Source organism: Rosa chinensis, chromosome 5 (genome assembly GCF_002994745.2).
Source record: "Rosa chinensis cultivar Old Blush chromosome 5, RchiOBHm-V2, whole genome shotgun sequence".
NCBI lineage: Eukaryota > Viridiplantae > Streptophyta > Magnoliopsida > Rosales > Rosaceae > Rosa > Rosa chinensis.
Window position 1 is genome coordinate 60767135 of NC_037092.1, and position 12857 is coordinate 60779991.

Genomic DNA, 12857 nt, shown 5'->3' on the forward strand with positions numbered 1-12857 from the left:
TTTTAAGAAACTAGGAATACAAAATGTTGTAAGAAAACAAAAGAAAAGAAAAGAAAAGAGAAAGGGAGAAGAAAATGGGAAAAGGACAAAAAAAAAAAAAAAAACAGGAACTGAAGGGGAAAAAAGGACAATAAAGGAGAAGGAAATTGGAACTTAACTCGAACCAAGGTGAGACCTTAGGAAGAAAGATAACAACTCCACAATTTGCCAACTGAACCAATGTTAGACAACAATTAGAGAGGCACACTTATACTACATCAATTATCACAATAATTTTGAGCTCGGCTATAGCCCAAACAACCTTTCATGTAGTTCCACTACTGATTAGAAATAGTAACAATTCTGTGAAACTTAAGACTCTCATTTCAAACATAATTTTTATTCACATCTTGCACGAAGTGAATTTTATGGTATTGGTAAAGTCCTTGGTATTCAGTTACTCAACTGAAAATCTTTCTCCAAGTATTTTGTTAGTCTTCAACTTAGTTACTTTTTCAACTTGCACCAATTTGGCGTCGGCTCCTAAGGTTTTAATTTGTAATTTCTTTTACCTGTATTGGTGTATCCCTTCGCAAAAGAAAAAGAAAAAACAAAAAAAATTGCAGGGCTATAAATACTTGGGAAGTTCCCGCCATATGGTTTCTTCACCAAGCCCTAGGAGTCTTGCTCTCTCAAGACTCGGTCTTTGTCCAAAAAAAAAACACAAACACTTCCCTTATGCTCTCACTCTCACACCCACTGCGTTCTTGCTCTACTTGTCTTCGCCTACACTCTGCTCTCCGCTCTCTCCGTCACTCCTCTCTCTTCCCCATTCCGATTTCGCCAAACCCTAATCGCGCCATGTCCTCCAATCGCCCCTCCGCCTTCGACGCTCTCATGTCCGGCGCACGCGCCGCCGCCGCCAAGAAAAAGCCCCAACCCTCTTCCTCTTCCTCCCCCAAGAAGCGCAAAACCCTAAACCCCAGCCCTAGCTCCAATTCCGCGCCCAAGGAAAATCCCCAATTGCTATCCAAACCAGAAGACGCTGCTCCGAGCCCGGCCGCGGAATCCAAACCAGAAATGGAGGAAGAAGGTCAAGACCAGTCTGGCAATGGCGCCGAGCTGGCACCGACGGCGAAGAAAGTGTGCGCGGCGGCCGGAGTGGAGGAGCGGACGGCTCAATTGGCGGGTAGAATTGAGCTGTTGAAGAAGAAGGCCCTTGATTTTGACCCGAAGCTGATGGCGAATTGGGACAAGGGCGAAAGGGTTCCGTTTATGTTTCTTTCTTTGGTTTTCAATTTGATTTCCAAAGAGTCTGGGCGGATTGTGATTACGGATATAGTGTGTAATATGCTTAGGACTGTAATCTACACCACGCCGGAGGATTTGCTCCCGGTGGTTTATCTCTCGGCCAATAAGATTGCTCCGGCACATGAGGGATTGGAGCTTGGCATTGGGGACTCTTCAATTATCAAGGCGCTTTCGCAGGCTTGTGGGAGGAGTGAAAAGGACGTTAAGAAGCGCTATGATGTATGCCCATTTCTCATTAGCTTGTTTATTGTTCACATTCTCCATGACATTATATAATGTAGGAAGATGATCCAAGATATAAGTTTAAGTCATTTGATTTATATCCAGTTGAGTTGCATTGAAATCCTTATATTACGGGTGCTAGTGCTTTTCTTCGAGTTTGATGGCCCCTTACATGCATTCTGCATTTCAGATGCTTCAGGGACTTCGCTTGATTATTGTTCAGCTGTAATTTGTATCTTTTAATAATCAATGGCCTTCAACTTGATAGGCAGAAGGGGACTTGGGTATTGTTGCACAGAAAAGCCGTTCATCCCAAACGATGATGCGCAAGCCTGAGCCATTGACTGTCAGCAAGGTTTTCAACACATTTCGCACCCTTGCTAAGGTGATCTATTTTCCTACTTTTATAGCTTAATTCTGAAATATTAATGTTGATACATTGATTTGGATACCCCTTCTTCTTTTCTAATGCGTTGGTTTATGTTATAAACTGGAAATGGAAAGACAAATTCTGTTTTTTGATTTTTACTAGTGCTGTAACCTTTTGCTGCACCGTGATATATTACTTTTGCCTTTATATTTATCTCTTTAAGTATGCATTGTTGGGATATGTTCGAAACTTCGAAGTGCAATATAAGCTGGGAGTGTCAACCCTTTTATAAGAGCTGCTTGTTAATTGCCTTCAAGACTTCTGTTATTTCCCTCAACACCACGCTTTTCAGTTTCTTTTCTTGTCAAAAAATAATTTTGTATTGGAAGATGTTTTGCTTTCTTGCTAAAACTGGAAACAAAACCTCATTGGAATTTATGGCTTATGAAAGCTAAAGTGGGGTTACTGATCACAAGATATAGTGTTGTTTCTTCACATAGTTTATGAATGAAGACTTATTGTTGCTCTGTGAAAACATTTTGAAATACGAAGAATTCTTAGCAACTGATTAGATTAACTTTTATGTTAAGGTAGTTATCCTATGAAATGTTTTCTCTTAGGTCATTTGGCTCTCAACTTACTGGTGGAAGGATATATGAAGATTTGTTGAGGATCTAAAAATTGAAATAGCAGAATACTGTGTTTGTAATTAGCTTTTCCTTGCTCTTGAAATTCATAGGAATCTGGGAAGGATAGCCAGGAGAAGAAAAAGAACCATATGAAGGCACTTCTTGTTGCTGCCACTGACTGTGAACCTCTGTATTTGATCCGTTTGCTTCAGGTTGCAATTTGGTCATATACACTAGATCTGACTTGTTAATTCCTTTTAGCCTATTGTAAGCATCGAGGGCTCTTTCTTGTAGTCGAAGTTGCGAATTGGATTGGCAGAGCAGACTCTTTTGGCTGCACTGGGACAAGCTGCAGTCTATACTGAAGAACATTCTAAACCACCTCCTGAAATTCAGTCTCCTTTAGAAGAGGTGAGTTTGTGTTCTTGTAATGACAGATTCATGTATTCTATTATTTTTTTTAATGAACTTATAATCTATAGCTGACTTGGCATGTTTAACAAATTTAGATTCGTTGTTTCTTGTAGGTTTCTCTTTTAGATAACACTTTTGGCTAAGTGTCATTAGGATAGATTCTTGTGATCATATAGGAAGTTTGAAATTTTGGACTAATTAGGAGCTGAACTGGATTTTCATCAAATATTTCACATTTCTCTTCTTAAAAGTTTTGCAATTGTTATTGATTAGGCTGCAAAGATTGTTAAACAAGTGTACTCTCTGCTTCCTGTTTACGATAAGATCATCCCTGCCCTTCTGAGTGGTGGTGTTTGGAATCTTCCAAAAACGTGTAGCTTTACTTTGGGTATCCCAGTTGGACCTATGCTTGCAAAGCCAAGTAAAGGGGTATCTGAGATTGTCCAAAAGTTTCAAGATACAGAATACACCTGTGAATACAAGTATGATGGAGAGCGTGCCCAGGTAACACTTTATAATTAACTGCAACTTGTAGTTTGTTCTCCTAGTGATATATCGTGTTCCATAACTTGCTACTGCACAGATACATTACATGGAGGATGGTATTGTTGAGATATACAGTCGAAATGCTGAACGAAACACCGGAAAGTTCCCTGATGTTGCGATTGCAGTGTCAAGGTAGGCTCTTTGCTTGGTCCTATGCTATTTCATATTCAATTCATGTGCGAGAGGAACACTAGAGGAAGTTGGCTCTAGTATAGAATTCTTTAGTTTGACATCTCCATATGGTATTAACTGAATACCAATTGCATTTGTTGGTGTGTGAACCCAAAAGCATGTGTAGAATTAGGTGATCAATGTTTAAAAAAATGGTTTTTTGGCTCTTTTTTCTTTTACTTCGACACTGCTAATGTAATTAACTCCATATAAAACATCAACACACCAATTAAAGAAAAATGTCTGATATTTATGAAAAGACTCTGAATGGGTAATTTTATTGTTAACCAATGAGTGCCTGACTTGGTGTTTGCAATCTGGTGATCCATGTTTAGAATTTTTCTTCTAACCTGTGTAGAAGTTAGGTTCTTTAAAAGTAATTTATTTATCTTGAGGGACCTCAGTGGTGTCAGCGTCATGTTATTCGGAACATTAATTGTGCCTCAACTTTTTGCCTCAACTTTTCAGTTGCTAATGTTGTATGTCAGCTTGCAGGTTAAAGAAGTCGTCTGTAAAATCATTTGTTTTAGATTGTGAATTGGTTGCCTATGACCGTGCAAATAACAAAATTCTGCCCTTCCAGGTAAAATATTTCCACATTAAACTCCCGATTTTTCTCATCTCACAACGCATCTCAAATGTTTTATGATTGCATTAATATATATATATATATATATGTATATATATATATATATAAATATTTATAGATAGTTTTTTTGGTCTGAGTATTATTTTATGTTTTATGTAATTACATTTTAGAAGCGGACGATTTTATGAATATATTAGATACCTTTGTGAAGAACACCTACAGAATGATTATATATATGTCTAAAAAAAGCTTGAGCTATGAAGAGTGGAAAACTCTTTTAAGACGGAAACAGTGTATTATGTATATATACACCCATACATGTCTCATCATAACTTCCCTCTTAACCACACACACACAAATTGTGGAAGAAATTTCGGAGAATTTCAATTATTTATTTATTTATTTTTATAAATGGTTCTAGTTTACAAGAACAACAGTATTTACTCTTGATAATTGCTGAATTAAGCTGGAAAGTATCTTTACGAGTAAGTGGCATTGCAGGTACTTAGCACCCGAGCCCGTAAAAATGTGAGCATGAGCGATATTAAGATTGAGGTCTGCATATTTGCTTTTGATATGTTGTTTCTTAATGGTCGACCACTTACTCAAGAACAGCTCAAAGTTCGCAGAGAGGTATGGATTTATCTCTAATCTCAATTAACATGTATAATTTATGGTTACTTTTCAACTCTGGGAGTAGGTGTGTTTTTATAGGAATTATCATCATCATGCCAAGTCATGCATATTGAGTTGCATATCTTTTTCATTGTTACTGTAGAGTAGAAGAATTGATGTCAAAATTCACTACCTTGTGCAATATAAGATGTATTGGAGGTTATTGGTTTCTGTGAGGGTTTATATTTGTCATGTTTAATCACAAAGTGACTTACAGTGGTGAAATTATCATATGTTCTAATTGTAGAGCACAATGTTGATATATACCCCGAATTTTAACAGCAGGGATATATTTGGATTGGTACCTTTTTAATGTGGATGATAAGACATGCAATGCCATGCCTAATTTCCTTAGGAATATACTGCTGAAAGTTCTATAATATAAGTTATTAGGTTTTAAGAAAATATAAAAAGCTCTATTCTAGAAGCTCTAGAAGTTCCTTAAGAGTGCCGACTTGCTATAGGGTTTCATTTTCTTCTCTGTTAGGGGTTTCTTGTTTGAGTTGGTGTTGGTGTTTTAGGAGCTCTTTTTGGTGGATACTTGTTCGCTTCTATGAAATTGTTCTTTTGTTTTTGTTTTTGATTTTTTGTTTTTTTGTTTTTGTCAATAAAATCTTGTTTCTTATATAAAGTACCAGCTCCCTGTTTCCTTTTGCTGTTTTAGTAGTTTATGAGTTGTAGAGGATGATGCCTTCAGATAGGAAACGTTAATTTTTAATGGGAGTAATAAGTAAGCCAATGCTGGATAGTATCATTAACTTGTTATGTTGATGATAATGAAATTAGAAGGGATCCATTACTAAAGTCTCATTTAACATGTTTCAAATTACATTTCTTAGTATTCTAGATCTAGACTATAGAATTTGGATTTATAATGTCATCTTTCCTTTTTCCATACTTGTTATGCCATAATGCTAAAAGGCGTATATTCTTACACATGGGTCTGTGGCCTTGTGCAGTATCTTTATGACTCTTTTGAGGAAGAAGCTGGAATTTTTCAGTTTGCCACAGCAATAACCTCAAAGGATATTGATGAAATACAAACATTTCTTGATGCCGCCGTTAATTCAAGGTATTTACTTTGTGCTTTTGATATTTCAGTCGGCAAGTGGATATGAACTGGAAATGTGTTCGTGTTGCATTGGCTTATATAGGGGTGAGATTGGGCAAATGCATTTCATGGTGGAAAATAATAATAGTAATAGACTTCTGTACAGATCCATCAAGGTTCCTTACATTAGTTTTGCTGAAGTATATCATTATTTCTTTTTCATTGGCCAAATTCTTTTCCAGTTTATTTTTATCTGCAAACACACATTTTTATATCAATCTCTCATGTTATTTCTTCATCCTGGTATGCAGTTCTGAGGGTTTAATAATCAAAACATTAAGCAAAGATGCCACATACGAGCCTTCGAAGCGGTCACTTAACTGGCTGAAATTGAAGAAAGATTACATGGATAGGTAAATGGTATAATAAAATTTGTCTTGTTACTATCCTGATTTTTGAGAATTTCGGCTTATTTTGTTCGCTCTGCCCTGCAGTTTCGGGGACTCACTGGACTTGGTACCTATTGCTGCTTTCCATGGCCGGGGAAAACGTACAGGTAACTGTAATTAAATAGCATTTTTAGTTGGATGAAGTGGTACCATCCCGACAAATGTTCTCTTTTCTGGAATTGAATAGTTAAAAACTCATCCCTTTCTCTATAATGTAATGATGGAATTCTTAGTTCCTCGGTCATTTGCACCCTTCATGCCTGTCGTCACTGTATAGGCTTTGGTATTTTTTTCTGTAAACTGTCACAACGTATCCTTAAGTTTAAAGACGAGGTGGTGCTGATAATGATGATCTGGCCTTCCTTAGGTGTCTATGGTGCTTTTCTCCTTGCTTGCTACGATAGCAATAATGAAGAGTTTCAAAGCATATGTAAAATAGGTAACTGCAAGTTGTCTATACATTCATTACCTTTTCAGTGAGTTTGCCAAGTCCCTTTTAACTATTACTGATCATTCTGCCCAATACAGGCACTGGATTTTCTGAAGCAGTGCTTGAAGAGCGTTCTGCCAGCCTGCGTGAAACAGTGATACCTAAACCTAAGGTCTGTGTTTCTCTCTTCCAATTTGTGTTTCCACTGAAACTGTTGCTGTATTTGGTTCTATTGATTCTCTTACTCGCTAATTCTTACATTCTTGTCAATTGCAGACATACTATAGCTATGCAGAAACAAGTAATGCAAATACTCCAGATGTATGGTTTGAACCCACTCAGGTATTAAACATTGACATTTTGTTTTAAATATAACACCTCTGCACTTTGTTTTCGTTGCCCAGTTCTGTCTCTTTCTTCTTCTTCCATTTTTTATTTTATTATTATTATTATTTATTTATTTATTTATTTATTTTTTTGGCATATTGCCAGTTTAGTATTTTTTTATCTTTGAATGGTGAGATAAATTTTGCTATTTAAAAAAAAATGACATCCATCGGAGATATGCAAATAGAGCATAGTACAGTTGGGAACATTTCTAGTGCATGCTTGTAAAAGTAGATATTTATATGCAATGGTTCGTAAGATATTTATGTACAGTTGTGTGTGTGTAACCTACAGATGCATTTGGATATTTTTTTTTTTTACTTTTCACAATCAAATAGAATAGACAACCAGCATACAAACAAATTAGCAAAGCCAATTTTCCTGGTGCTCATAGTCTCATTCTTGAGCACTTGCACAAATTATGGAAAGCATCTAAGAAATGATTGAAATCTATTGTGGGATAATTCTATCAGGTTAGGGTTCCCTTCTTCAATCTTTAATGACAATGGGAGATTGTCTCATTTAGAATTAGAAGGCTAATGTGTAGAAGTCACATAGGTCTGTTGTCGATTTATCAAAAATGATTATATTAAGGAAATTACATTGGTAAGTCTCAACCTTTTTGTAGGAGGGAGACTAGTTGAGTCTTCTCATCATATGCCTGTTTCGTTTTCCTCCAGGTTTGGGAGGTGAAAGCTGCTGACTTGACTATTAGTCCTGTGTATCGTGCTGCAGTAGGCATAGTGGATTCTAACAAGGTTGAACGAGTTTTATTTGAATTTAAGTGTGTATTATTTTACTTTTTGGCATATTACTTTTACTTTGTGGAATGAAATTTGAATGGTGTATTTTCTTCATCTGCTTCCATGATTAGGGTATTTCTCTTCGATTTCCACGTCTTGTTCGTGTTAGGGAAGATAAAAAACCAGAGGAAGCTTCATCATCTGAGCAGGTGAAAAAGCGCTGATTATCTGATTATTAATTAACTGTTTGAGTCAGAGTAATATTCATCCTCTCACAATTCTGAACTTCAGGTTGCTGATATGTATTCTGCTCAATCCAACAAAAGTTCTAATCACCAAGATGACAAGGAAGATGAAGACTAGGAACAAGAGTTCTCTGTAAAGACCGGCAGTGGATATCTCAATGTATACCTGTAGGATTGAACCAATACAAGAGAGGCACAATTACAATCCTTGGACGTGTTTCACTGATAAAATGGTGCCAAACTTTGAGATTATCGGTGCTTACATGTAGCTGATTTGAGCTTTCTTTTTCTATTTCTTTTATCTCAGCAGAATATTTCTGCATCTATAACAGATACTAATTACCAAAACTTTGTTGTCTCGGCTACCACAGAGATCATATGTGAGAATTATCTACTTGATTGTTGATTTGTGCTCTCATTTTTCCTTTTTAGAAGAGCTGAGGCACAGTATACTCTGAGAAATATAAACGTTACAATCTAATATTGATTTCATCATTAACACACGTACCCTTAGTTGAGCCACAGGACAAAAAATTATAGAGATATTGTTGTTTTTACTTTTAACCGAGTATTCTGTATAGATTGAAAAGCCTGTAGCAGCTGTTTGTTTAAATTGATGTATCGAGAGTTTTCTTATTTTAGTTAGATGCTGATCCTTTCCACAAGTCGAGGACATGTCACGTATGAATGTCCGCTATTCTATTGGTATGAACTCAAGCAGTCCGCAGAATGTGCTCAATTACAACAATGAGTCAACAGATGAACTCTTTATCATGCCTCCTTGAATCTGTTTACCATTTTGTCTGCATTTCGTATTTTCATACATAAAATTTGTATTGGTTGACATGTTACATCCTTTTCACGAACCTCTGCCTAACTAATGACGCGCAAGTCCTCCATGTTACCTTGCTGCATCAGCTCAGCAGAGGCACGATGAACTGTATAAAATGGTCTGGAAGACACTTGGTCGAGTGGAAAATGATAACGAAGAGAAGAAGGACAACACGTTTCTTGCTTGAAGGGATGAGCAGTCTTGTCTTAATCCTTTGAACAAAGAAATTTGGTCAAGGAGTCACAATCCAAGATCTGAATGATCACTATTATTCCTATGCCGTGTTGAACAAACAATCAGTAGCCATCTCTATTGGGTTTTGGGTATGCTTTATATGCTAATTGGTTTATGGTTTCTAATTGCCTCCTGAAATGGTAATTGGATTGTTATTTATTGATAACCACTTCAATTGGATGTTAAGTCCCTTCTCGCTGTCAAATTCTTGGATTACTTGATTAGATTTCTACTCACTCGTCGCTTTATTAATTATCAATCATTGATGTATATACACGAATTTATAAAACCGTATTTATATAGATTGAACGTTGGTGGTAGTCATTTAGGTTTTTTTTTTTTCTTTGTGGTAGTAAATGACTAATTTGGGTTATCACTATATTGATGCGGCTCACTGTTGTAAATATAAAACTGAACATGGGAAACACACGTTATCAAATTTCTACAGACAAGAGTTCATCATAAAATGTAGGTCACGTCATTGATGTAGAATGGAAAGCCTATGAAGTTGTTTTGAAGTTGGTTGATGATTCGGAAGGTTGAACTAACACTTCGGTTAGAATAGAACTAAAACGTTCTTTTTTTTCACCCATGTGCAGCTATAGTAATGTTGGCTTTGCTAACCTGTCACTTTGTCTTTGTAACTATTTGGAGCTAGGAAAAACAAAGAGTGGTAGCGTAGGGGTGGAGCTGGTTCAATTTTTCGAAATTAACTGCCAATTACATCAATGTCATTGATTTTTAATTGCTCATAATCAAATCCTAATAAAATCCTAAAAAAAAAGTTTATCAAATATAGTGGAAATTCTTCTTTTATGCACCCACAATACAAGTGACCCAACACTTATAAAATGATATCAACTCTTATATTTATAATTAACTTTTTTTTTAACAACTGAAAACTTTCATTCATGTTGGTGTAAGTACATGTTGGTGCTCTGAATCCTCTCCTACAATGTAGTTATGTAATGTACTAGTTCATTTTTCAGTTCGGTTCGTTCAGTTGGGAATCAAACTGCTTGATAACACTACTTGACCTATCTAAGCAGTTAAAAATAGGCTAATAATGCACATTCTCATACACTCATTTCTCATTGCAGATGAATCGGGGACTCGAAAGTCAACTTGGAGTACTGAAATGTTATTGGGAAGTTGGATTAACCTGCAATAATTTGCTCCACTTTTGAGAGATAAAGGTTTAAGCTCAACTTAAGAATAAACAAGGAGGTGGGGGCAGATTGGAGAAAGAGGCTTTATTAGTTAATTAGATTTAGAATTAAACCAGAGAAGAGGGAAGTTAAAGAAATGATGCTTCCCTCAAATATTTATAGATATAATCATACATCACACACCAGTACCAGATCCTGATTCTGATTTTTGGGTTCCACTCAAACCGACAAGCAGAGCTCTCTTTAACCTTTTATGGTTGTTGGCCACACCCATCTTCCTCTAACCTTCAACAACTCCACACCTATAATCTTAATGTTTGATGTGATCTCTCTCTTACTCTCTCATGCTCACTCACACAAACAGAATGAAACTCTTACTAAACTAGCATCAGAGTTACATTTCACTTCCCGCAATACAATATGGAAAAATCAGGTCCCTCTTTCACAACATGTAAAATGTGAAAGGTACAAGAAAATAGAGACAATTTAAACCCCCAAGCAAAAACTCTGGCATAAAAGACTAAAAACAAGCTCTCTTTCTAGATCAAACCTTCCTCTGTACAAAATGCTAAATCAGTCACATACCCACTTGATATCTCATCCTCACTAACCCTTTAGTTGGTATCAAATTATAGTTATAGATATAAAAAGCTAAGAAATCAGGGGATTAATCTGAGGCAGCTCTAGCAGCAGTCAGTGGTGGACTACTCTTTGGTACTTGGTCTCTGAATTAGGGGAATCAGAGCCTTCACAAAGAACCCTCTTCCTGTTGCAGCCATTAACACTAATTAAGGAGTCTTGGTGGATGAGCAGTGGCTTTGGCAGTGGTATTGGTGGTGAAGTAATAGTGACAGGTGGGATCTCAAAGGACTCGAGAGGAGGAGGTGGGTGTCTCCATTGAGGGAGTGGTCCAGCCAAAAGAAGGGTCTGGAGCAATGGACCAGCATTCCTCACTGCCTGTAAAAGCTTGCCTTTTTCAGGCAATGGCTTGTCAGGCACCAATTCCCCAATTTGGTTTTGAAGCGATGATGGTAATGGCAACTGGGTTGGTGGAATTGTGTCAATTACTGGTGAAGACACAATGCTCTCTTCACAATCTGAGGAAGAAAACCCTCCACCATTGTTGGAGTCAATCCCTCCTCTCCTGGGCTCATCTTCTATGCTTGAAATTCCAGACAGAGGAGCTGTGTGATTGTGTTGTTGTTGGAGGAGGAATTTCTCAAGGAAGAGTCTTTGGCATTTCTCTTGGGCCTCATCTTTTTCTCTGATAGCATTGTTGAGCAGATCTTTCAGGTGGCACAGTTGCTCATCTCTCTTCCTCAGCTCTTCTTGTGCTGCAGCCCTTGTTTGTTCAAGCTCCACAGTTGCATACAAAAGGGAATGCCTCAAATCATCCATGCTCTGTATCATGAAACATTTTAGCACCAAAATTTTGCAAACCCAGAAAGAAAGTAATCAACTTTATGAATTAGGATGAGACCAGTCTCTCAAATTGGAGCAATTTACAGGACCCAAGTAGAAACAGAGCTCATATGAAGCTCTAAACATGAAGTAAATTGCTTACCTTTCCTTGGCAGTAGTATGCCCAGCTGCTAAGTAAAGGGCTGCATTGATTGTCCATATAGTTTTCTACTCTTGTGTGAAAACTGGAAACAAAGTGAGAAATTGAGAGAGAGAGAGAGAGAGAGAGAGAGAGAGAAAGAAATGAAATGGAAGGGAAAGTGAGAGGTTGGGGTTTTTGAGTGGTTATTGTAAGGTCTTATTATAAGGAGGCTCAAGTCACTGTTTTCTTCTGTTGTTTCTTTGTTGCTTTTTTCTGCCTTGGACAAAAGCATAAAAGGCCAAAAGCCTGGCTAGCAGTAGCAAGGCCAATTCCTATATGACCCTCTCTCTCTACCTCTCTCTCTGGTAGTCAGTCAGTGAGTGAGTCACAGAGTCAGTCTTTTTGTACTGTCTGAGCCTGATGCCTATGGCTCTGTATTGTAACAGAGAGGCAGAGAGGCGCGGGGAATCGTAATTCAGCGAAGATAGCGGGAGTGAGAAAACCAGAAAGTCACATTGAAATTTTCCGAGAAGAAGCCTTTAAACCTTAAATTGTTTTGAAGTAAAATTGAAGCTTGGAATAGTAAAAGGCGGTGGATAAGACACCCTAAGCCTCCTAGCTTATGAGTATTCCATTTCCAGCTTCTACTGTAATGCATGACGCTTGAATAGTGTAAAGATGGCCCGGACTTGGAGCAACCGTGATCATTTTCTTTTATTTTGTATTGTTTTTAAAAAATTTTGGGTCACTTTCACGTATTGGAAGAGATAGATTTCAAACGATGAACCTGTTCGGTTGATCGAACAAGATCTAGGATTTTTTTAGGTTTTTAGTCCGGTTTAACTTAGGTTTCCCTCTTAGATTAGAC

General features: G+C 37.2%; 2 protein-coding genes across 2 annotated transcripts; one reads left to right on the forward strand and one right to left on the reverse strand.

Annotated features, from left to right (window-relative positions):
- The first annotated feature begins 653 nt into the window (after positions 1 to 653).
- LOC112168234 (DNA ligase 1) lies at positions 654 to 8617 on the forward strand. The gene is made up of 17 exons (XM_024305357.2): positions 654 to 1509; positions 1781 to 1897; positions 2622 to 2723; positions 2806 to 2922; positions 3199 to 3429; positions 3509 to 3603; positions 4138 to 4225; positions 4733 to 4864; positions 5866 to 5978; positions 6269 to 6370; positions 6452 to 6513; positions 6774 to 6845; positions 6935 to 7008; positions 7113 to 7178; positions 7904 to 7981; positions 8098 to 8175; positions 8258 to 8617. Exons 1-17 carry the CDS (start codon positions 718 to 720, stop codon positions 8327 to 8329), a joined length of 2391 nt encoding a protein of 796 aa, XP_024161125.1. The 5' UTR covers positions 654 to 717; the 3' UTR covers positions 8330 to 8617.
- Positions 8618 to 10553: 1936 nt separating this feature from the next.
- On the reverse strand, positions 10554 to 12644 carry LOC112167925. The gene is made up of 2 exons (XM_024305030.2): positions 12011 to 12644; positions 10554 to 11847 (listed from the first exon to the last, which is right to left on the reverse strand). Exons 1-2 carry the CDS (start codon positions 12065 to 12067, stop codon positions 11140 to 11142), a joined length of 765 nt encoding a protein of 254 aa, XP_024160798.1. The 5' UTR covers positions 12068 to 12644; the 3' UTR covers positions 10554 to 11139.
- Positions 12645 to 12857: the final 213 nt, after the last annotated feature.